Below are 24,980 nucleotides of genomic sequence, written 5' to 3'. Positions count from 1 at the left end.
TCCCACGTCTAGTTCATTCGACAGTTCTTAGTAACACAAAATGCCCACTTTCAAAATGCTTTTCTATCGTTCTGCAGAACGATGCTTTGGTGCCACAGCTCAAGGTAACTTACATAATCATAGCAACAAACGCAAGCATTTAACTTCCAAGAATTCACTATCATTGTTTCTAATGGCTACAACCTAATGATAGATTTTACATTCGTAACTTCTATTGGAACCTGCCGCAAGGTCACCAGCTTACGATCCGTAATGTTACCCCAGCGCACAAATTATGTAATTTTTCTTTTCCTCGTTCTACAAGGAATAACCCGGGACATACGGGGTAGCTGTCAAAAAGGTGTTGCTCGGTCAACACCGAATCATCGTTCACCTGTACGACTTATTCTATCAACCACTTCGAAACTGCACCAACCAATGTTCTGCAACACTGCGAGACCCATCGAAAACGGAGGAGGCAACACAACAATGATGTACGTAAGACTTTTTCTCCGTTCCACCATGTTCAATTTCCACCGATCACGCCAACAACCTAGTACAGATTTGCCTGTCCTATTGTTACCCCCCTGTGCCTTTCTATTGCTGCCCCAAATGAAGGAAATAGTGCACACACCGGAAGGCTGTCTGTTTTGCGTTCGATGAGAATTGAGCGGAGCAATTACCTGGAGCTAAAAAGGGAAAACCACCGGTCGCTTTTCTTTCGCTTCGACGATGAAGACACAACTTCTCGCTGCGTACGAGTTGCGATTTGCTCGGGCACAGATGACGGATGAAAAAAGGCTCATGGATTTTTCAATATGGCGGCTGAACAACCAAGGCTGCTAGTGATGGGATGTGCGTAGGGACAGCCATCGTTTTTATTTTGTTTGTCATATTAATTGAATTTGAAACGAAATAGTTTGCAATCTTAGCGTTTGCATTGTTCATCAGAAGTAAATCATATTTTGCGCAAAATTTTCCTTCATTTAATTGCTACAATATCATGCACGGAGAAAATCTAACAATTTGCTGTCTCTTTCTTTTCTCTACTGAATTTGGTGCACCTTTTGTCTAGGAATCTCAACCTACAAGTATTTTATTTGCGAAACGGAATTACGAGCTTATAATATCGTTAGTTTTACCAGAAATTGTACAATGCAGAAAATTGAAGAAAATACAGACCATCGTTTGTTTCATTCATCGATAAAATCGATTCGTAATTATCTACGTACCTTGTAATTGCGCATTTTCATCAGCGGATATTTGCTCGAGAAAAAATCTACACGAAAAACTTTCTTGCTGTCTTATTATCGTTTTTCTATCAAATTCAATTCAATTGCCACTGTCGCTAGCGGTCGTTTACGGCATTCGCGGAACATTTTTCCGTTTGTGTAGTTAGGAGTACAGCTAACAAAGGTTTGCGTCTGTTGTGCGGTGCGTGGTGCGTATCGCTATAATTTAATGTTTGTATAATTGTGTAATGGTAATCTCCTATGTAATTGTTATACACAAAAGTAATTGAACGAAAAAACAAGTGCGTAAATACTATAGATACCATAGCTAAATACCATTCTCTGTAGAGGCGGCTTCTTTGATTGTGCAGATTTGCGTATTTGTGTGTTTCTTTGCGATTTCATAACTATACTGCCTGATATACTGCAAGAAACTTTTAGTTGTGCGTGTGTTCCCGTCTATAAAATGGCCACATGCAGCTAATACGAAAGATACGCCATATTATTTGATTCTTTCCTGATTGCATCGTATCTGTACATACTATGAGAAAAGAGTCTGTCACATATAAGTAAAGCATTGCAAATTTTCGATAAAACTATCATCGAAAGACCATGTCGGATAATGTGAAGGTGTCGATAAAAGTGCGGCCACTCATTAAAAGAGAGAAGGACAGCAAACTAGCGTCGCAATGGCGCATCCGGGATAATACGATTGTATCGATCGACGGCAATGGTGATCCGTTCGTATTTGGTAAGGATGTTACGTTCTCACTGCTTCACTGTTTTTAACTTTTCACTAAATTTTGTTTTTTATTTTTTTTATTGTAGATCACATCTTCGACGAAACCGTGTCCACCCGACAGCTGTTTGATACCGTTTGCCGTCCGGTGATTCTTTCTGCGCTCAATGGCATCAACGGAACGATATTTGCGTACGGTCAGACATCGTCCGGTAAAACGTACACCATGATCGGGAACGAACGTGAACCGGGCGTGGTACCGCTGACGGCGAGTGAAATTTTTGAACAAATCAAAAAGATCAAGGAACGTCAGTTTCTGATTCGCGTTGGGTTCATCGAGATCTACAACGAGAAGATTCACGATCTGCTGAACACTGCGAACACGAATCTGAAGATTGCGGAAAACCAGTGCGGCGATGTGTCGGTAAACTCGAAGGAATGCATCACGAATTGTGCGGAACAGATCATACAGCATGTGGAAGATGGTAACAAAGCGCGTAAGATTGGCGAAACGAATATGAACGAGCGGTCTAGTAGATCACACACGATTTTTCGGATTACGATCGAATCCAGAATTATTAGTTCCACGACCGGTGACGGCAGTACGGATAACGAGGCGGTTCAGATCGGTATTTTGAATCTAGTTGATTTGGCTGGCAGTGAGCGAGCGGATCAAACCGGTGCTACTGGGTCCCGATTTAAGGAAGGTGTTTGTATCAACAAGAGCCTTCTGTCGCTTAGTTGCGTGATACAGAAATTGAGCGAAAATTCCGACAAGCAGTTTATCAATTATCGTGATTCGAAGCTGACGAGAATCCTGCAAGCGTCGCTCGGTGGAAATGCGGTTACTTCCATGATCTGCAACATAACGCCGGCCGTGGTGGATGAAACGTACTACACGCTAAGCTTTGCGATGCGTGCCAAAAACATCCGGAACAAGCCAAAGGTGAACGAAATTCTCACCGATGCGGCCATGATGAAGCGGCTCGAGCGGGAAATTAAACGGCTGGAGAATGAGCTTCGTTCGGAGCAAAACAAGAACAGCAAAATCAAAATGCTGGAGTTACAGAATGCCATCACGCTACGCACGAATCAGTTCATTAATTCGAACCAAACACAGCAGGCACTAACCGACAACGCTCGGCGCCGAACGTGGTGTCCGTCCACGACGGAAATTTCAAGATTAGCCGCTACCCAACGGCCCACACCGGACGTGATGAGTGAAGGGCGAACCCTGATGGGACCTCCCGCGGCGTTTATCGGTGGGCAGTATCTTATGACCATGAACGGTGCAACACCACAGATTGCCATTCGCACAATGTCGGCCGATGAGGATCAGTTTCCGAACGCCAGCAGTGCTGTGGATGGAGGAGGTTTCTCCGCAACGCTAGCACTAATGGGAAACGATGAGTCGCAGATTAACTACCGTGAGTTACTCGACAATAAGGACCTGTTGGCACGACGGATTCGCTCCATATCGCCGAACGGATTGTTGAATCCGTTCGCCGTCGAGGGCGATGAGTTTGTACCGGGTGAACAAGTAAGCTTCGGACATGTATCCTTATCGCCACTGGCAACCATCGAACGGGAACTACACACACCGAAGAGTCTGCGTAGGACGCGTCGATCGTCTGTTGGCGATTCACCGTCACAGTCTTATTACGAGCAGCGGTAAGTTTGCATTGACCTCGACCTAGCGAATGTTTTTTTTTATTTACCGATGCGCACAAATCATCAAATACGGAAAGAAGATCTGTTTCATTGCTAGTGCATTTTCTACTGACATGTACTGGCACAATGGAACATTTGTTTATCAAAGTTTAAAAAAAACTTAGGTTTAATCCAATTTTAAAAGCCATTAAATTATTGTCCCCCAATCGGTACATAAAATCTGACGACTCATGTGTGCGTCGTGTGTCGTGTGGCTTGAAATAGATCCAGTACGTTGAAAATAATATGCCTGTGCGTTTGGTCGCATTAGCTGCGGCGGGCAACAGTCGATTTAAGCAATGTTGTCTACCGTACTGGTATTGTACGTACTCTACTGTATCGGAATCATATGGAGAAAACGTTTACGCGGTTCTAAAAATACGCTTCCGTACAGAGCTAGCAAAGACCAAATTTTGATCCATTTTGTTTATTTGCTCAGTTTCCGACGCACTGCTATTTGAAGGATTACGATTTGTTTTTTTTTTATTCTGTCTTCAATTCGAAAACAGAAGAAAAATAGGTCTTATTTTAGATAAGAGCTGCAGTATCAGAGACGATGTACATATTTGTAGCTAGCTCTGGCTTGATCTATCATCTCGATCTATCTATAACCTGTGATCGGCAGGTTATTAGTTGTAAAAAAAAAACAATTTGTAATCCAAAATTATAGTGACTTATCCCTTAAAATTTGGTTAATATGCGTCATTCGAATAAGGCTCACGGCGCAACAGCGTGTCGTTTGCTTACATGTAAATTGCAATTGCATCGATCATTCTCACGCCATGTGTGAGTTTGTATGCGAATTCACAAACTAAAATTCTCTCTGTCTCGTACTCACTCTTCATTCGTTGAGAAGCTAGCAGTGAGATGCGCGTTTCGTTAGCAACGCATGGACAAACAGCCGCAGTGTTGCGAATAGCGCGATCGAAGTAAGAAGTGAACGCAAATCTGCGGTTCACTCACAGCGTGCGCGTGCACCATACTGTGTGTGGGGGAGGTTGTGCATGGTGTTTTGTTTATTTTGAGACGACGTACACGTTGAGCCAGAAGGTCGTGTTACGCGCAGTGTTCATCAACTTTACTGTGTGTTGTCCGGTGCAGCACACAACAAACGGAATATTCGGGCCCAGATGGTGAGTTACGCGGTGACTTATTTGTAATCGAACGCCACAAACGCATTTGAGAGCTGTGTTACAACGTGATGTTTTATAACACAAACGTTTGGATACCTATTCTGATTGAATTTTACTGTTGACGATAATGTGCTGTGATCTATTATCTTCACCTACCCACCCACAGCATATCAGTGCAGTGTCGTCACCTAGATAAAAGGTGATTTATTAGGTTTCTTTCTACGACACGTTGCGTCTTTTGCTACTCAATCACTCCCAACACCCTTCCAAGACGTTAGAAACCAAAGTAGAAGAATGCGGAATGTTGACACAAACATTCACAAACGAAGCCGCACTCAAACACGTTCAAATCATGGCCAGTACTTTCTGCACAGTTGTATATGGTTGAGCCGGTTTACGAGAATGTTTTCTTGATACGTACGGCGAGGGACTGCATACAAAATGCACGACGCACAACGTAAGCGATTCGTTTTCGGGATTTTCGGGACAAGATTAATACTGCGCCGACTAAACTACGCGCAAGGGAATGTCGAACTCTCTTTAACTGCAACGCCCTTTTCATCACCCCACCTTCCTTCGTAAGTCTGCGTAGGGTTTGTTGCTGTTTCTTTTCCCCCTTTTTTTAGGGCAGTTCATTTCGTCGAGATCGTATAATAGTTGCATAACAAAACATCTGATGGGTCAACGATCGGAAATTTCAACGATCTTCCAAACAGCCGCGGTTCATACGGATCGCTTCGAAGTTCTTCCCTATGTTTATTGTTTAACATTTATGACATATTTTTCTTGATCATTTCGTACGCAGGTGCCGGGAGTTGGAACAGGAACTGACCGAGTTGCAGGAGTTCACCAAGCTAGAAAACTTAGTCGAGAGGAAAGATCTGAAGCAGGAGCTCGTCAAGCGTGAAGCAGCTCTATCGGATCTGAGAAGCGATCTCGATGAGAAGGAACAGCGCTTGGAGCAGCTAGGGGAACGGTAAATATCATTCGCATAGCAAATAGAAGGGACAGTATTGTAGAAATTATCAACCAGGTATCAGTAGGAATGATTTTCCACACGATTCTTCGCTGGTACTTGCTTTGATCGCCAAGTGATCGGTGTATTTGTGGTTGCTGCTACTCCGCCAGTTTGATTTTGTAGTTAATAATGAACTCTGTCAATCAATTGCAAGGTGGTTTGAGTGGCAAAGTAAAGCAAAACACCGTTTAGTGATAATTGACCTTAGCTCATAGTGTTACTTGAAAATAGGATCGTACATTTCTATATATTGTGTTGAACATACAAGCATGCCGCATGAGTGAAACGGAATTGAAAGTATGAAAATTAAAATTTAAGATCAAAAATAAGATTTTGTTTGTATAGTTTACATTGTAAAAATACTTAATTTATGATTAAGACATTAGATTTATTCACAATTTTCTCGACAGATTAGATTTTATTTTATTATCAAAGTAATGGTTTATTTTTTTCGTATTTATTAATGCCGCTTTAAAGATAAAAAAAAGTCGTGCATCGATTTTTTTTATTTTTGGATTTATTCTTATTAATTCCAATTTTACAATACGTATTGTTAACTGCAGTGTTTTTAAATGAAAACAATGAGCAATGAAATGGAACGCAGCGCAACGTTTTCGTATCGTTAAACCTATTATTTTCCCTTTAATAATGCCCTACCTTGTTTACCGAGCGTAGATGCACTCATCTAGAGACTGAACTGAAGCACCAGATGGCAGCAGTGACCAAAGCAGAGCAAGATGTCGCCCTAGCTGTTAAGGAACGAAAGGCAGCAGTAAAAGAAGCGGAACTGCATCGCAATCAGCACACCGGCATCGAGTTCGAGTACGAGCGATTCCGGCAGCGATCGGAAGCCCGAGAGAAGGAATTAATAGAGTCGCTTCAAGAGGCACGCAGTGGTGGAGGTAACACCTCAAATGTGTCGGATACCTTCAAATTGGATCAAAAGCGAGAAGAAATGAAGCGCTTGGAAATGGTAAGTTTAAGTTAGTATACGTTGGAAATACAATTCTAAAACTAAATCATTTATCATTTTATAGCAAAACTACGAATTCACACTACAGTTGGAAGAATGTAACAAACAGATCGAACAGCTAAAATCCTCCTGTATGGAGCACCATCGTAAACTGGAACATGTCAAACAAGCTGTTCTCCAATACCAACAAACTCCCGCGCAGGTAGAGGACGTTGCTCAGTCGCTCGTGAATTCGTTACGCAAGTTGCTTTTGTCTCAGGATACAGGATCAGAAACGGCATCGAATGGATCTCACCAGAATGGTTTGCAACCAGCAACATCCGATTACGATGCTGATCGGACGAATGGAATCGATGGAAATGCCACCATTCTAGGTGAGGAAAAAACCATAAAAGAGTTAGTGAAAATCGTCGAGCAGCTCGAAGAACACATTCAGATACTCGAGCGAGAAAGGTGTTCTCAACAGGAAGCAAGTGATGTGATGTTAGGAAAGTTAAAATCGAAGCTTGAAAGCAAATACGCATCTATCGAACAATTGGAAAAGGAGTTGAAACAGTGGAAAGAAAAGTTCGAAACACAGACAACCGAATATGATGAACTATCGACTCAGCTAATGGATCAAATGCAGGATAATGAAACTCTTCGAAAGGAATTTGAATTGTTCCGCAAAAATCAGATGGAGCTGGAGAAAGAAACGCAGGCGAAGCGTTGCGAGCTCGATCGTGAAATTGTAACGTTGCGTGAATCGCTCGAAAAATTAACCACCGAACGAGAAGATTTACAAACTTTATGTGATTCGCTTAAAGCTGCTGTAGAAGAACAAGTTTCTCAAGCTAATACGATCATTGTAGAAAAAGAGAAATTGTCATTGGAATGTCGTGAAGCGAAGACTCTCTTCGATGAGGCCGTTTCCAAGAGGGATGAGTTATCGAAGGAACTAATGCGCTTGAAAGAGGAAAAAGAAACAGCTACAAGTGGTGAACTGGAAACATTGAGGAATGAAATTGTGAGACAAGAATCGGAAATCAGCGATCAGCGTTCGGCAAAAGAGTTGCTTCTGGAGGAAAATGGACGACTGATGAAAGAGTTAGAAATGTTGCGAAAGGAACAGGAGAAACTGTCTGCAGAAAACGCACTAAAACAATCCGACAGTATGGAACGGCTGCAGCATTTGAAGCATAACGTTGATCATCGCGTAAAACTTCTTGAAGAGGAACTTGAATCGTGTCAAAATAAGTGTGCTTTAGTTGAAAAAGAGCAAGAGAATCAAGCGAAGCGATTTACCGAGGAGAAGGAAATTCTTGTAAAAGCCAATAACGATCTGCAACTAAAGATTGATGAAATGCAAGCTTTAGTAAAAGAACTGACGGCAAAAAAGACCAACCAAATGGATATGGCGCAATTTGTTACGGAAAAAGAGTCTTTACTAAAGGAGTTAACCGATTTACACCAGCAACATGCTGCTCAGGAGGCTCGTGTCGAAGAACTGCAACAAAAGTTTAGTGAATATGAGAAGGAAATAGCAGCACGAGAATCTAAGAAATGTGAAGCGTTAGAAATATCCCTGAACCAAGTGCGAGATGAAATGGAATCGTCAAACAAAGCATTCGCACAACTAAAGGAGGAAAAAGAAGCGGTTGTGAGACAAGAAGCTAATGGCCGAGAAGAATTATTACACGTTAAGGAAACTGTTAAAGTGCTTGAAACGCGTATACTAGAGTTAGAACAAGAATTAGCGACTTCTCGCACAGAACTTGCAATATTGGTGGAGAAGCAAAAAGAAGATCGATTGGAGGGTGAAAAGTATCGCAGTGAAATAGAACATGAGCTGGCAACAACGAAAACCATGCTTACAGAGAGTAAAGACGAAAACAGTGAAATGTTGAAGCGGTTAGAACTGACAAAGTCAAAAGAAGCACTACAACAGGAGTTGATAGAAAAGGATAACGCACTGGTTAAAATCGCAACGGAGCTAGAAGCTGCTAGGGAGCAGTGTAATCTTACTGAGGAGCAACAAAAGACTGATCGCGAATCGTACGATACGGCTCGGCATAAACTCGAAGAGGAAATAGAACTGCTTAAGAAAATGGTAGATCAAGTGAGTGAAGATAAAATACTTATTGAGAAGGAACATTCCGAGTGTAGCACAAGGCATATTTCGCTTCAAAGTCAGCTAGAGGAACGGGAAGTGGAAATGCTCAAGTACATTACCGATCTGGAAAAGCTCCGTGCGGAACAAATACGATTAGTGGAACAACAGAACGACATACAACGTGAGCTGCAGGAAAAGAACGCTAACCTCCAGCGGGAGCTAGATTCCTTGCAAGAAAATATCATGCAATTGATGAGCGAAAATGAAGCCTTGCTTAAAGAACAGATTGATGGGGCAAAGACGCAACAAGAGCAGATCGAAGCAGAGACAGATGAGTTGGTAAGGTTGCGATCCTGTCGCGATGAATCCGAACGCTTGGTAGCGCAACTTGAACGTGACCTAGCGACGGTACGGGACGAATTGGAGATGGTTCGTAACGAGCTGCTAGAGGAAAAGCAACGTCGAGATGCATGTGAACAGACGGAAAAAGAACGTTCGCGATCGATGAATGAGGAAATGGAACGTTTAAAATGCTCTATCATCGCTTTAGAGGATGAAAAACGACGACTAGTAGAGGAGCAAAATCGTCTTCAAACGGAATTAACAAAAAAAGAAAAACAATCCACCGAACTGGAAGCACTTCAGCAGGAAAAAGAAAATTTGCTCGAAGAGCTGCGGAAAGAAAACAGTGATCTAACGATAGCAGTACAGGAACTTTCCGCTAAGATCGTTAATTTAGAAGAACAAATGGATAGTAATGAAGCTGTACAAAGGAAAACGATCGATACACTAGTCCGCGAGAGGCACGAACAGGAGGATACTGTGCTTGCACTTAAGCGCCAACTTACGGAAGTTGAGGATAAGTTGAAAGATCTCGAAAAGCAGCACCGGCAAGTGGACAACGAACTGCGTGTAGTGAAAGCATCACTTGAGGAAAGTCTCACGGCACGCTTGCGTCTCGAAATGGACATTGAAGAGTCGTCCGGGGAACGAGACGTTCTTGAGCGCGAACTACAAAATCTTAAAAGTGATCTCGAGAACCTCGACAGCAAATTGGCGAACGAACGGTACGAGCAAGAGCGACAAATTTCTGCCAACCTTCGCCGCGAGCTGAACGAAAAGCAGAAAGAGTTGGAAAGCTTTATGGCCACCGGTCGCCCATCGCTCGGTGATGGTCGGGTTGTGTCGGCGCTTCGGCGGGAAAACGAAGATCTGCTAAAGCAACTGAACGAAGCACGACAAATCGATGGTCTTAAGGGCCGTCAGTTGCAGGAACGCGTTGACGAGTTGGAAAGTCTCGAAAGGGAGATAGCGCGACTTCGCGATGAAATGTCGTCCATGAGACACGAGTCGAGCTTTAACGAGAAGCTAGAAGAAATAACCCATCTCCAGCAAAAGGTTCAGGACTCGGAAAAGGTACGTGAAGAAACAGTACACCAGAAACGTTCACTGGAACGTGCATTCGATCAGCTGAGGTTTAAACATCAATCGCTCGCGAAAGAAGTAGATGAGCTGCGGCGAACAACCGATAAGGAGCGGAAATCTCGTCGCCAGAGCACACACGACGATCGACGAGGATTGTTGTTTAACAGCAAAGAAATAGCCACGATGACGGATCCTACTTGTGAGTAAGAATGTTATATTCAATGCAAACTAAAATATCTAATCTTTTAATTTTCCCTTGTTTCCACGTTGATTTAGCTGCTGATTGTGCCTGCACGGAGATGAACGACAAGATTAAGGAGCTGCGCAATAAGCTTACCTTGAAGGACTGTCAGCTGAACACACAAAAGCTCATCTCCTCCGCAAACCCGCTCAAGAATGAAATAACGGAAATGCGCCGAAAGCTTGAAGATCAAAATCGCGAAAAGTCATTGATCGAGCAAGAGTTACACTCGGTACTACAGGAGCTTGATAGAGAAAAGAAGGATCGCAAACGACACTGTACGCAGTGCATGAGACACAGCCGACAGCAAAACGCTCGCTGTGATAAAGCGGTACAAGCGTACCAACCGAGCGAGAGTCCCTGTGCGGCCGTATCCGTTTCGATTGTGTCCACTGGCAAAAACGGACGGGTGGATGTTAGTGAGACGAGTGCAAGCACAGAATTAAAGGCACTGCAAAAACGTTTCGATGAACAGCAGGAACAGTTTGAGCGGCTGAGCGAAAAGTATCAAACGATGAAGCAGCTATGCCGGATACGTAATGAAAAGATTACCAGCCTAAGTATAGGACTCGCAGAAAAGGAAAATGAAAATACTAATGTAAACCGTAGTATACAGGTAAGTCGAAGTCAGAAACGATGCTGTTACGTTGTTCACTCACTAGCTTTTCTTTGGTGTCCCAGAATGAATGTATTCAATTGAAACAACAACTGAAGGAGGCAGAAAATCGATACGCTCAGATCTACCACAATAGTTATCAGACAAAAGCGAAATCGATCAACAGATCAGATGTCGGTTTGCAGACGGATAAAGACGTAAGTACACACCCGAGATATTAGTATCCATACAATCTTGATTAATATTAACCATTGGTTTTAGGCTGTTCGAGACGAAGTGGATATGTATCGTGCAAAGTACGAGCGTTATAAGGCACTGTCAGCCCGATTGCTGGAAGAAGCTAAAACGTACAAATTAAACGCCCAACGGACAACGAACGGCGTTTAACTGGGCTAGCTCTCGTCGTTCGTTTTCATTAGGATTTGTTGCATCCCTAAAAATAACATAACTTTGTCTAGTCTCGTGCAAAATAGTGTAAAAGTCTTGCACCAAACATTTTGCCTGGTTGGAATATTGTGCATTTTTCGATCAGATACTTTAACAAACCCGTCCGTTCTCGGATCACTGGAATATCCCGTACCGTTGCATTTCCGTGTGCTTGTGTAACAATTGAATGTACATTGATAATTTAGGTGTAGTAAATCTAATGTGTTCTTTTTCAACACTACTTTGCTGTATGTCTTATTGTTCGCTATTATTTTGTTTTAAAACATTTTCTTCCTTATCCTACAAAAAAAAAACATTCTCATAGATTGTTGTTTCAATGTCTAATGGGTTTGTATCTTCTGTATTTATTACTACAAAATTTGACCGTTTGAATCTTGCAATATTTGGATAACACACACTTAAATAGCACAAACAGGATTTGTGGATTCTTTTCCACAAATAGTTTTTGTGGGATTCGCAAAAAAGAATACAATATCATACATTACATAGCTGATCGTGCTATTCAAGAGTATATGAAATGTTGTACCTTTTATCCCTAATTCTATTATTGCCAACTCATACAAATTGCCAAACCAGCAATCAAACTAAAATCTAGATAACGTCTTTTTTCACGTACTAAATAATGGCCAAATTCACCATTCAAGTATTCAGTTTTATTTTCAAACTAGATTACGGAGAAATTTAATTTAGTTGAATTGTGTGTTCAGCTGCTGATACCGTCATGAGTTTTATATTTGTTTATCTGTTGTATCCCAGCAGAAGTGCAAAGTGTCTCTTTATCGACCTTGTGGAAGTTGATGTACTGAAATTGAATGTTCTACGCGATATAATCCAATGGAGACGATTTTCTTGAAATTCAACATGAAACAAATAGACCGTATCCATATACCTTCCAAACCGTTCAAAATCTCGCTAGTAGGTTACATTTGCCCTGTTTGCGAAACGATCTTACCAAAATGCTGGTTTATTGAAGGACACTCATACACACCCACGAATCCCACAAACCGTTGACAATGTGGACATACGCCATACACAGATTTATTTGTTCAGTCGTTGAGACAAACCCGAAACGAGTGCAAAATGAGGAGAATTGTTTCGATTTGTTGCTAGCATATTTAGCTCATCATTCCATTCGCATCGTGGCTTAGTCTTGGGATTGACCGTCACCAGTGAACAACCGAATTATCCACCGAACACTGTACGCTTCTGCATCATGAAGCTTGTGGCTATCATCGTACTCGTCGCAGGCCTGCTTTCTGTTGCGTTTGCACAAACCGCGCGGACCACGTGCCAACCAATAACCCGCAAAACACGCACTACCACACCGGTGCCGACGACATAATTTCTCCCGATGCTGACCAATAATCAAGCAACAAGTAGCATGGTTTTTACGGGGAATGCAATGAGAAAGGCGGGAGACGGTTGAAGTAATAAATTAAAACATAGAAGAATCCGTATCAACTTACAGCAATACAACATTGTACGTGAAAGAAAAAGTTTAAAACCGAACCTAGATATCGAAAGAAATGGTTAAAGCGTATGAAGAAAAGGTTGGCAAATGGAAGTTCTCTAGAGTACTTCCGGTATGAGTTTAAAAATTTCGTCTAGACCGGTCATACCAGTGTCATTATCGCTCGTATAATGAACTTAATATATTTGCAACCGTGAAGATTGATTACAAGTTAAATCGGCATAAACGATCATATCAAAATTAACGCACAGATTGTACTAAAAAGCAAATAGGATTAGCAGTTAAGCTAGAATTAAATGAGAAAATACCAACAAACTAAAAACAACCGTTGTGATAAAAGTACTACGACAGTTCTCTAGGCGATATCGAGAAAACATTGTAGCTAAAATAAATAAAAACAAATAACATTTTGGTTTGAAATAACCTCATAGTATATAGGGTTTATCATTTTATTTATCATAGAGCTTATAATTATAGCTATCATTTTACGTGGAATCTTTCTTTGTTGTAGCTTAACATCACGCAAAATTATTTCACTGATCGATCGAAGTTCAACGGATTTTGTTCGTGTTGTTGTTCTTGTTGCGAGAAAGGCGAACGTCAAACGTCAGCTGTCATGTGAATGAAACAAAAGAAGGAACAGAAAGAAACAGACAGTTGCGAAACGTATTGTCATTTCAACGCAACCCGTGCAAGTGCAGGTGTGTATGAGTGTGCGTTAATTTTGTGTAGCGAAACAGGAATGACAGACAGTTCTTTATCGTGAAATATTAATAAAATCAAATAAAAAGTATCACGAAGCAAAGCAGAAGTTGCTTTACTTCCAAACAGTCAGCTGTAAGCAGAGGAATCCGTGGAATTTGTTGTAAAGTTTCGTTTATTATTTTTCCATCGTTGTGTGTTTTGTGGTTGAGTGTGTGTGATGTATGTTTCCTACCAGTCTGCACGTCGTTTCATCGAGGAGGTTCGCGCAGAGCAATAGAGACCACATTTAACCCACAAAAACAACGTGCATTTGGCGTGCGGCCATACTGGAAAATTTATTGTTCTTTTGTACACAATTAACACGAATTCATGGTTGCTAGTTGCGGGGGGCGGTGTTGTGTTCGTCTATCATTTTCATTTATATTTTTCCATAATATGAGGAACGTCCGTGTCATTGTTACGGAAAGAAATGTGTCGATGGGATGAATGATGGGAAACAGTGAAACATCTCGATTCGGCCAGCTGCAATGAGAGTTTGGCAATTGGGAAATTGAAAAGTGAAGGAAATGCCCATCAAAAGTTGTTTTGTGTTGTAATTTCAGCCAGCTCCGTTAGCTGAAACACATGAGCAACGGGCGAATGAGCGTGAGAGAACGGACGCAACAAAGAAGAGCGTGTGAGTGAGAAGGTGCGGCAGTGTGAATGGGAAGCAGCAACAAGACGTGAGCAACCGAACACTCGACCGAGACGTAATGATCTCGTGTATTGTGAGGTGCAAACAACGTGAAAAATCAACCCCTACTGCTGCGCCAAGGTGTACCAGTCTAGAAGTACAAAGGGATCCTACACCTTCCCCTAAACAAAGGGCTCCGTTAGTAGGGACATCGAGAAACAAAACTAAAGTGTCAAAAATCCGCGTGTTTTTTAGTGTTAACCATTTGTAGAAAGAGTAAGAGAGTGAGATAGAGAGGGTAGTAGTAGTAGACTGTTCGGACACCTTCATCCCCTAAATAGAAACGGAAAAACAAAATCGCTCGTTTGTGCAAGAAGGGGTTTGGGGAGCGGGGATGGTTGGCTGATGAGACAACAATTTCCATTACAATCGCCCTACCACTTGTCCCTCGCTTCAACCCGTGCGTCAGAATTATGCTCTCTTCGCCGTCGAACATCGCAGCGCGTAGTAATAGTGGCCATCGTGCCACCAAGCCCCCCGCCCCATTACCGCCCCCAACATGCCGAGTGTTCCTGCATCTCTTTCACTCGAGCGTGTCGTCACACAATGTACGTCGTCTCCTTCGCATGCAATCACACTTTCTATCTTGTTTTCTATCGAGTTTTTGAAGCACAACTATTTGCGACCGAGAGACTGAAAGTCTGGTTCTATCCTCCGTTTAATATTGTGCGGACATGTGCCTGCGTGTGTGTGAGTTTGTGTGATGTGCCCTGCATGTGTGTCTGTGCAGTTGGGCACACACAACAGCATCCTCTTTGAATGTGCAATTTTCTTTCTCACTAGAAGAAATCAAAGTCATTGCTAACACGGGGACGGTCAAGAACGTTGGTGTCTACCGTTGGTCGATCGGATACGGTGTGAGAATTCTCAACAAAAATACACCTGTCCATGCAGCAACTCTCTGGCCACGTGTTATCTACGGTTGGGATGGAATTTATACTGAAACTATTTTGTGAATTTGTAACACATTTTAGCACATGGTATGGTGCACCATAATTAATTTCTTTTCTCGCTTCTAGGCTACCACCAACGCCAGGGTTCTTTGAGTGACGAAGCAGTCCTGCGTACATGCAGCAGTTGTGGTTGACAAGATAGGAAAACATTCACCGGCCGGAGCCATTGGGAAGGCTTTGAAAATACCATAGCAACCAGAAGTGAAATTCTGCAGTAGTGTCGGCAACAAAAGGCGCTTCCATTCTTAAATAGCTGCCACGATAACAAAACAGAAGGTGCGCTGATAAACTAACACACCGGTCCTGCTGCTGGTGGCTAGAAAAGGCCGCGTAAAATGTCCGAAAATCGGGACGAAATTCTTGCTGACTTTCAGGTAATTACTTTATGTCAAGATTTCTTTAATAATACCACTAGTGTATGTCACGCGGTTCGAACAAAGCACATTGTGCTGTATACAAGGCGGGTCGATATTAATTCGAAGTAGTATGGTATCTCTTTGTCTTTAAATTGTTTAAATTGTGCTACTTTTACTCGTTCATAGCCGTGTCAGCGTTGTTTATTTTTACACCGCATCCGGGCTGTGCGCATTGAGACGCATTTAATTTTATGTGTTATTTCCGTTGTTATTTTGTGTATGAAATATGACATTTATTTGTACATATGTAACAGTTTATAATTACATTGTTAAAAAAAATACTTTCCCTAGAGCATAACGGCCATCGAAGATGTCGCCGAAGCTATATTTCATCTGGAAGCATCGAACTGGAATTTGATTGTAAGTAAAATGGTTAGACTATGTCTAATTCAACTATTCGTTTTGTAATCACTTTTAACGAACATCTCTCTGCTCCTTGGATAGTCTGCCATTCAACGTGTACTGCCACAGGATCCAAATGATCGAGCCAGCAGCAACGGAGGGCACAGCACATCACACAGCAGCAACAGTGCCGGATCGTCATCATTGTTTGCTGGTAATAGTTCCAGCATGGGCTTATACAGCAATAACCTCAACTATCTGGACGAGTTGCCAGACGTGGAGGAACAGATGACGGCTCCGTCCTCACCGGTGAAAACGAATTTTGCCGTCAGAAAGAATGCAGGCAACGTTAGTAGTAGCGGTGCGGCTTTTAACATTTCAGATGTTGGTAAGATGCCGCAAACAGAATAGAAGATTAAAAATCGATCATGTTGTGCTTAATGGTGCATTTTCCTTCTTTTTAGGTGCATCCTCTTCGCGATCCAACAGTAACCATGATTTTCGCACCGCGCTAAACTATCTGGACACGAAACCGTTCGATGTGCTGTTTAACGTGCAGTTTAAAAATGAACATCATCAGATCAGCATATCGAATCAAGCGACGATTGGTGATCTGAAGGCAAAGATCTTTGACAAAACACGGGTGCCGGTGTGTAGACAGGCGCTGAAAGGATGGGAACCAGGCAAACAGAAGGAAACGACTAACCTAAGCACTCCACTGAAGGCGCTCAACATCGTTGGTAAGGAGGTGAATTTGAAGCTGACCGATCTTACAGCGGAAGGTTTTATTGGGGACGTGGAGTAAGTGAGAAAGGAAAATAATTGCCGCCAAAAAATCATATTAATCTTTTGCTTCTTGTTGGATGTTTTTTTTTGTAGTGTGGATGCTCATCCAGCATTAAATTTGCAAATGTATCTGCTGCACATTAACGTACAGCCCGGTAACCAGCTGCTGCATCTGAACTTTCCCGCTCAACAGGATATACTGTCGATCAAAAATCATGTGTACACCATCACGGACATCCCGGTACGTCACCAGGTGTGGTCTGGCTGGCCTAGCAACATTACCAACCACACGACGCTGGCCGAGTCGGGCTTGGGACTGGAACATAATCTGCTGCTAAAGCGTGCAGAGGAAAGCGCGATCAAGCCCAACAACAATAACAACAATAACAACAACACTAATAGTATCAGCAACAGCCATCTGTTGAATGCGCTCAGCAGTGCGGGCACTAGCGCCAACAACAGTCACAGCAGCAGTAGCAGCAGTCGTCATATGATGAACTTTGGGTAGGCATTAGGGATGGGAATAGCAGCTCGGTAATGTTAATTGAATTAGATTGAGTGAGTTGAAGAACTACGAAGAGAACAGATGTACGCGGATGAACTGGATGAAAGCGTGAGCGATTTAAATCATTGTGAGTTAATTAGATCGTAAATGGGTGCTAAAATATCTTCGTGGAATTGTTTATTCGCTAGCAAGTCAACTCACTTATTCTAATTCAGTATACACATAATCCAAAGGAATACGAAAAAGAGAGACAATGATTTTCGGTACAGTGCTAGATTTAATTGGATTGTTTGTGTGTCATCGTTTACTTGCAGCAACGATAGCTTACCGATCATTCCAGTGGATTCGGAGAGCAGCGGCGAGGAGTTTGAGGATGCGTCGGACTTCAATAACGATGACGATATCTTCACCGAAACGCCAATTATAAATCAGCAGAAGCGTTTAAGTACGTGCTGATGCTGAACAGTTGTTTTTGTAATAGTTAGTTACATTTTTGTTCCATTTTCCATTCCAGTACCGGATAATGTGGATGATGAAACGATTGGAAGTATACAGTTTGTGGAGAATTTTGCTGAACGCTACGGTCCACAACATCCGATGTTCTTCCAGGGTAGCTTGGAAGACGCGCTGAAGGAGGCATGCCATCGTCCATCCGCCCGAGACGTACGTTAAGTCACGCAAAGTGGCATCGAACACTGATTAGAAAATATTTTCCTCATGGTAGCAATCTTATTTTCAGCGTAAGTTGTTGGCGATATATCTGCATCACGATGGAAGCGTGCTGACGAATGTGTTTTGCGGTCAGCTATTAGCCTGTGAAAGTATCATACAGATTCTGCTGGAACATTTCGTCCTTTACGGGTGGGATTTGTCGTTTGAAAGTAACAAAAATATGTAAGTTATTCTGTTGGTGTGTGCATGTGAGGGTAAATGAGTGTTAATTATTGATATTGTTGTTCTGGTCGGTAGGTTTTTATCATCAATATCGGCTTGTGTGGGCATGACGGCTTCGATAACGGTGCGTAACATCCCAACCGATCGGTTACCGGCCATTCTTGTGATATCCAAAAATCGCAGCCAATGCGAAGTGTTTCAGGTGATCTATGGTAAGTATAATGGGAGTATTTTTATGTTTGTAGCACTAAGAACAGCTGATAATGTTCTTATTCGGCTTGTAGGTAACGTTGGTGTGGATGATCTGCTGTCGAAGCTGATGGAAGCGTCCGATATGTACACGGAACAGTTGAAAATTGAGCTACGCGAAGAAAATGAACGGTTTGCCCGGGAACAGGTGAAACTTGAACAGGATGCGGCCTATCGTGAAAGCCTCGAGGCGGATCGGGCTAAACAGGAAGCCAAACGGCAGAAGGAGATGATGGTGCAGTCCGAACGGCGCCGATTAGAGTCGGAACGGGCCGAAAACGAAGCAAAGCGTGAGTTAATCCGTGCGAAGGCACGCAGCACGGTACCGGATGAACCGCAGCAGAGCAGCGGAGAAAGCATAACCAAGATTCGGGTCCGTACACCCGCAGGGGAAATGCTGGAGCGCAAGTTTACCATCGATACACCGTTGGAATTGCTGTTGAATTATATCACCGCCGAGGGGTACCTGATCGATGAGTTTAAAGTGATCTCTGGGTGGCCTCGTAAAGACGTTAGTATAAATGCGATTTGCATATTAAGTAAGAATGTATACCTTTTGTGACCCGTTACCTATCTATTTGTCTCTATTTTAGTTAACAACACTGAATCACGAAAGCACACTGAAGGAACTTAAACTATATCCGCAGGAAACGTTGATCCTCGAAGAACGATGATTGAACTACTAAAATTGAGCCAGTAAACCGTAACGCTCATCGTCCCTAAAAGCAACCACTACCGTTCTCCGTCGTGCTCCGCGAAGGAAAAGATCTTCCTTTTTTTTCCTTCGGAGAGAATGCCTTTTTTCTGCGTCCCGTAAACTATCCCATGGGCTTTTTGTTACTCGAGTTCGATTTTCGGTCAAAACTGTTGGGTGGTATTTATTGATACTATGGGGATGAAACTCGAAAACCATAACCCGATCAAATACGGCTGAAAATAATGTTCCACAAATACGCCCCGCACTAACAAGTAGATTTTTAGGATGATTTTAAATGTTTTTTTTTGTAGTGTACCTTTACCAAACAACTGTGTTACAAATTACACTATATTGTTGGCCAATTATGCGATTCATTATGTGTCCGTTGGTTTATACGCTCTCCGTTCTCTTTCAGTCCCTGTTATGTACTAAAATTGCTGTGTTCTACTATTTCATCTCTTCTTGTCCTGTTTTATCAGTTCCTTAGCAAAACTATGTATAAATGTGTGTGCGTGTATGTGTGTGTATGTTAACAATTACCTTCTTCACCTCCCTTCCCTTCTAAGTAAGGCTGAGCTCACATCTCTCCGCCGGGACATAGGATGATGCTTACCTTATAGATTCGAATACTTGATTTGTACTCTCGCCAATCCGCAGATGGAAGCGCCACGCGGAGAAGCAGTTGATTTGAGAATAGTGTGGGCACATATTCATAATAAGTCAGTAAGGTTCTTGTTTATGGAATTAACTTCTTGGGCGTTCGCATCTCCGCTGGGGGTGGATGGAATCACGCCATACAAAAGCTGGCAAAAATGCGCGGCACACGCGTAGATGCAGAATGCGGGAAACTAGAAATTAGAAAGGAAAAAACAAACACATTGTAAGAAATGGCTATATCAAACAAAAGAAAATCAAATGATCTGCCAAAAAAAAGAAACCCTAACTATGGATATTTAATTGTTTGGTTTTCGTAATTTATAACGTTTCGTGAAGAAGATTGTCTTTTGGTGTGAAAGAAAATGACGAGCATTCTGCATAGTTTCGTCCCGAGAGTTGTCGATTCTTAACCATCGATAAAATCCTTCTAGAAATCAAAACCAAAAAGAGATATTTAATCCGTGTTGTTATAGATGAAGATAGGTGATTCACCTGTGGTCATCTGAGGAGAAAATTGTAATGAAATTGTGGAAATTTTCCATTCCCGGCGCAAAAGAGAAAGCAACTTACGATTTGCTCTAGATGCTGCGATGCTATTTACTTAAAGCAGCACCGATCCGCCTTGTAGGGACATCAGCATATATGAAATAGTTTCTGAATGAAAAAGGGACGTGCAGGCATTAAATGACGATACTTAAATGCTTCAATTATAAAATTAATGTTGACAATCGTAAGTTAGGCTTGAAATTAATTCGAAAGGTTTTCCAAATGTTGTACCTATTACTATTCTTTGAAGCATGGTGTAAAACCGAAATGGCTTTTTTTGTTTAACCATACCAGCTTTTTATGGTGGTTGGTTGGTGGTAGGTTGACCAGCATTTTGGGGGAAAAAGGTTTAACGAATATTTTGAAATGTTCAAAAGCTTTCCCAAATGTGGATATATAAAGGCAATGTAGAATTTAAACACATTTTTGGAAGATGTGTTTTAGTTTTCCTATACTTGGAATGTCCCATACAATGGCCTTTATTTTTTTCCACGTGTACCGGTGGTTGCCGCTCCGAACTCCGGATGAGATTTGATCCGTGGTTTCTGTGTGCTAAACCGAATGGCGGGGCATAAGACCATGAAATCTCGACACGGCTAAAGATAAACATAAATGTGCGATGATACTTAAAGCTATTCTGTTTACTGTATTATCTTTTTAGTCTTTTCAACATAAACTTCAACGCGCCTAGTGTTGTCCATCTAGTATTTATGATAACCCCTCAAAATAAATCTTGTATAACACTGTACCAGATGAAATATTATTGCTACTCAAAGGGTTTAAAAGGAAATGTGTTGTTGCATACGCATTGCACGACAGTCGCAGTGTGTGTACTTGTGCACACAATTGGTAGGATATTTCGTGATAAAAAAAACTCAACAATGAATGAAAATTTAAAATACACTAAAAAAACAATGCAGTGAAATTTATTTTCAATCGAAAAAACGCTTTGAAAAGCATTATTTCATACATTCTCACGCACAACGTATCGTGACGCAAGTTGTGACAACTTACTCGTTTGTGGAAACCGTGCCTAACCATCAAACAACAACGGGTTGTTAGCCGCGGCGATTCCCTTTCCCCATTCAATCGTTTGTTTCATTCAAAGCGCGGTCCGACGGTTTTCTTTCTTTCGACGGGTGTAGTGGGTCGTCTTGGGGGTAGAAAAAAAGAAAAAAAAGCAACACCAAATTATAGACGACCAGACGACAACGGCGCTGGCCGAAAACCGGAACGACGCGGCTGGCTGAAAAATAGTTGCAGCTTAAAAAGCAACGCCATTAGCGAAAGCAAACGACACACGGAAACGGTAACAGTGCAAAACAGCCAGAGCTGCAAGGATCAAGAGGGTTCAAGCTGGGCTGTGGAAAATAGGCAGCGCTGGTGAGCAAATAAAGCGAGAAAACAGCACATGAAGCTTGCAGCATTCCAGGTGACGATTGCTGGAACGCAGTAATATCAGGTGCAATACCGCAAACACTGTGCCGTGCTGTGGGTTGAATCCGTTTCCCCCTCGAGAGAGAAAATCCTTCCATCACATTAGAAAGGCTTTCCGCAGAATCGTGCTATCGTGCGTTCGCAACTGCAGGTGTTTTCTTCACTTGTTGTTGCAAGTATTATTGCGGTGCGTGCGTGCGTGTGTGCATATGTTTGAAGTGTGTCTCTCTGTGTGTGACAAGTGCGACAACCGTGTGTAAGCAAATTCGGGAAGAAAAAGGTGCATCGGAATCGTTCCCCAGATTGTGCCGGTGAGTGTTTTGTTGCATAGCGTTTCGTGAGAAACATTTTGTGCCGTGTTTTCTTCTGGTGGTGTACCCATCCATTTATGTCCAAAGCATCGCAAGTTCGGTGTTCCCTGGAAAGGAAAGATAAAGCAGTGTGAAACAACCACCATCAACGGCACGGTGTGATAGTAAGTGAATTCGTCCATTATTATTGCTTTCGACGTCTGTCAGATGTTGCGATGGCGACTGTGTTTTGACGCAGAAAAGAGGATATCGGAAGGATATCTGCAGAAGGGAATCACCAAAACCCGCATTCCGTCAGACAGCCAGGCACCCGCAACTTCGGCCTACTGTTCCAGCTGATTGGGACGTGGGAAGCTGATAAAATTGTGCAAACAATCACTGGACAGGGTTTGTCTTATTGTATTCCACGATAGACTGACGTTTAACAATTGCCAATAAGAATTGGTAGAAGCAATGGTTACTGATACTAATTATTGTATCGCGTTTGGAATTTCCACACAGCTTTATGAACTTTTCCGACGCTCATTTTCGTTCAATTGCCTAGAAACATGTGATAAAATTAATCACCGCAGATAATTCTCCATTTTTATGTGATGTAGTTTATGTAGTGGATATACCCTCTTCAAAGGATGCAGCGGCACTAGCAGTGGTGTTTCCATTATGTTACCCTCAACGGCCGAATCGTGCCGTGGTAGAATCGAGAATCTTTATTGATTCTATGCCGCACCACCGAGAATGTGGTCCGACCGAACCGTCCGAAAGGGCAATTTCGGTGTTTCCAAAGTTTTGTCATCACGGTGGAAAAGCAAAACAGCAAAACACCCAACCCACCCACCAGCAACAAATACGCGAATAGGAACGCACACAGCTGGGCCGACCGAACAGTGGAGCCATATCAGTGCGATACCGGTGCGGATCTTCTTGGCTGTCTCGCTGCTTCGTTAAGGTTTGCGAATTGATTTTTGCTGCTTAGTGATTGCAGTTGTATTGCGTACACGGTCACATTGGCCACAGGTCGTTTGGTCTTGTGTTACTGTTGGTATTTCTTTAAAAGCGCTTACCCACCTGGAGGTGGTTGAATGATTTGAACTGTGTGTCCTTTAAAGTTGCCGATGATATCAGTCAAATATGAGTTTAAAGATCGGAAATAACATAACTTTAGACACCGTTTGATCAAAAGAAGTTTCTTCTCAGGTAGTCAATACGAGTCTCTGAATCACTGGAGTGTCTAAATTACACAGATCTAGATCGAGAGCTTATCGCCCTACTAGATAATTCATGGCCTACTTAATTTATGTTACGATCACCAGGAAGCTGATCAAATCTATATTGTTACCTCATGCAATCATTTAACATCTGGAAAATGCTGCTAGATTCTGCCGAAAATGCTAGAATACCACTGTCTAAAAACCTTGAAAGGATGCGGAGTTTCCTGCACAAGCCCACAAGCAGATAATGGGTGACAATGCATCGTCCAATAAATTTAACTACTATTATTCGTTTCTTTAAAAAAGTTGCCCACAATTGGAGATCACAATTGGACAGATGCGGAAATTCAAGATACGAGGATCTCTGTGTACCGCTATAATGAATTCTTGGGTCTACCTCTGTAGTCATTAGTGTTAAGACACCTAAAAAGTTTAGCAACAAAGGACACCCTGTTCGCGTTGGTCTGCAATTAAAGACCTGATGGCTCAAACAGAGCTCTTCCCAGCATGCAGAAATACTTACTGCAGAATATCAATTGTCCACATTTGTTTGACAGTTATCGGCTAGACACGATAAGAAACAATACGTTGGGCCATTTGCAGTTGTTTATCTTAGACCCAAATCTTGCATCTGGCGTTGGTTGCGTGACGGTCGGTAACAAAGATCATCGTTATCTGTGCCTGATGATCGCTGATGGTTTGGACACGAAACGAGCGTATGTAGGAGCTCCTTATTGACATCTTTCTACATCGGGGTCCTACCGGAGGTGTGATAAGAAAACATCCACCTCAGACTCATCGGAGATATCAGAGAAGATGGCGGCACTCCTTTGGTTTTTTTTTTGGAGCAAAAACCAAGAAAAAATCAAACAAATATTTTTTAACAAGTTCCATGATAAGGTTACTGCTCCTTTTGGGGTTCCCACTTCTGTCGCGATCTTTGTCAACTAAATGTTCTTGCAAAGAAGACTCGTTGATGGAAGGGTTGGGTTGCAGGTGCATGATGCGTGGATGTGAAATTCGGTTTGGAAACAAGAGTTTACTTCGACTTGGAAGTTGCAACATTGGCTCTGACTTCCAAAATTATTCATTGTTTGATTTTGGTGTCCACTCTGGTGTGCCGGTTAACCTGCTGTAGGAGTCTTCTAAACATCTAGCCTTTCTGGCAGATGCATCTACACTATCATTCCATCTCAATTTGTCTACCTACCTACCACGACTTCTCTTTACTCCTCTCTCCATGTGTGTGACCTTAAAGTATTTTGCGGGCTGAGTCGTCCGTTGTCATTCTTATGACATGACTAGCACACCGGTACCTGGCGTGTCTAATTTGATGTATTGTTCTTCTCTACATATTTGTCTTTGGCGATATTTATTTATAAGGCTCTTAACGCTGATTGTAAAGATAAAAAAATATATTATTATTATTGAATTAGATTTAGGTTTCCATTCTAAATATTAGAAT

General features: G+C 42.2%; 2 protein-coding genes across 2 annotated transcripts; both read left to right on the top strand.

Annotated features, from left to right (window-relative positions):
• The first annotated feature begins 1,823 nt into the window (after positions 1 to 1,823).
• Positions 1,824 to 11,545, top strand: LOC128712800 (uncharacterized). Its single transcript, XM_053807672.1, has 8 exons — positions 1,824 to 1,962; positions 2,040 to 3,621; positions 5,599 to 5,769; positions 6,487 to 6,784; positions 6,849 to 10,500; positions 10,578 to 11,158; positions 11,224 to 11,355; positions 11,420 to 11,545. Exons 1-8 carry the CDS (start codon positions 1,824 to 1,826, stop codon positions 11,543 to 11,545), a joined length of 6,681 nt encoding a protein of 2,226 aa, XP_053663647.1.
• A 4,257-nt stretch (positions 11,546 to 15,802) lies between these two features.
• On the top strand, positions 15,803 to 19,333 carry LOC128711608 (FAS-associated factor 1). The gene is made up of 11 exons (XM_053806489.1): positions 15,803 to 15,841; positions 16,175 to 16,243; positions 16,328 to 16,613; positions 16,690 to 17,026; positions 17,105 to 17,515; positions 17,831 to 17,961; positions 18,031 to 18,179; positions 18,256 to 18,410; positions 18,486 to 18,622; positions 18,695 to 19,170; positions 19,253 to 19,333. The coding sequence occupies exons 1-11, from the start codon at positions 15,803 to 15,805 to the stop codon at positions 19,331 to 19,333; spliced, it is 2,271 nt and encodes a 756-aa protein (XP_053662464.1).
• Positions 19,334 to 24,980: the final 5,647 nt, after the last annotated feature.

The sequence above is a fragment of the Anopheles marshallii genome, chromosome 3 (genome assembly GCF_943734725.1).
Source record: "Anopheles marshallii chromosome 3, idAnoMarsDA_429_01, whole genome shotgun sequence".
Classification (NCBI taxonomy): Eukaryota; Metazoa; Arthropoda; class Insecta; order Diptera; family Culicidae; genus Anopheles; species Anopheles marshallii.
The sequence above is the reverse complement of the archived record's forward strand: the minus strand, read 5'-3'. Positions and strand labels throughout refer to the sequence as shown.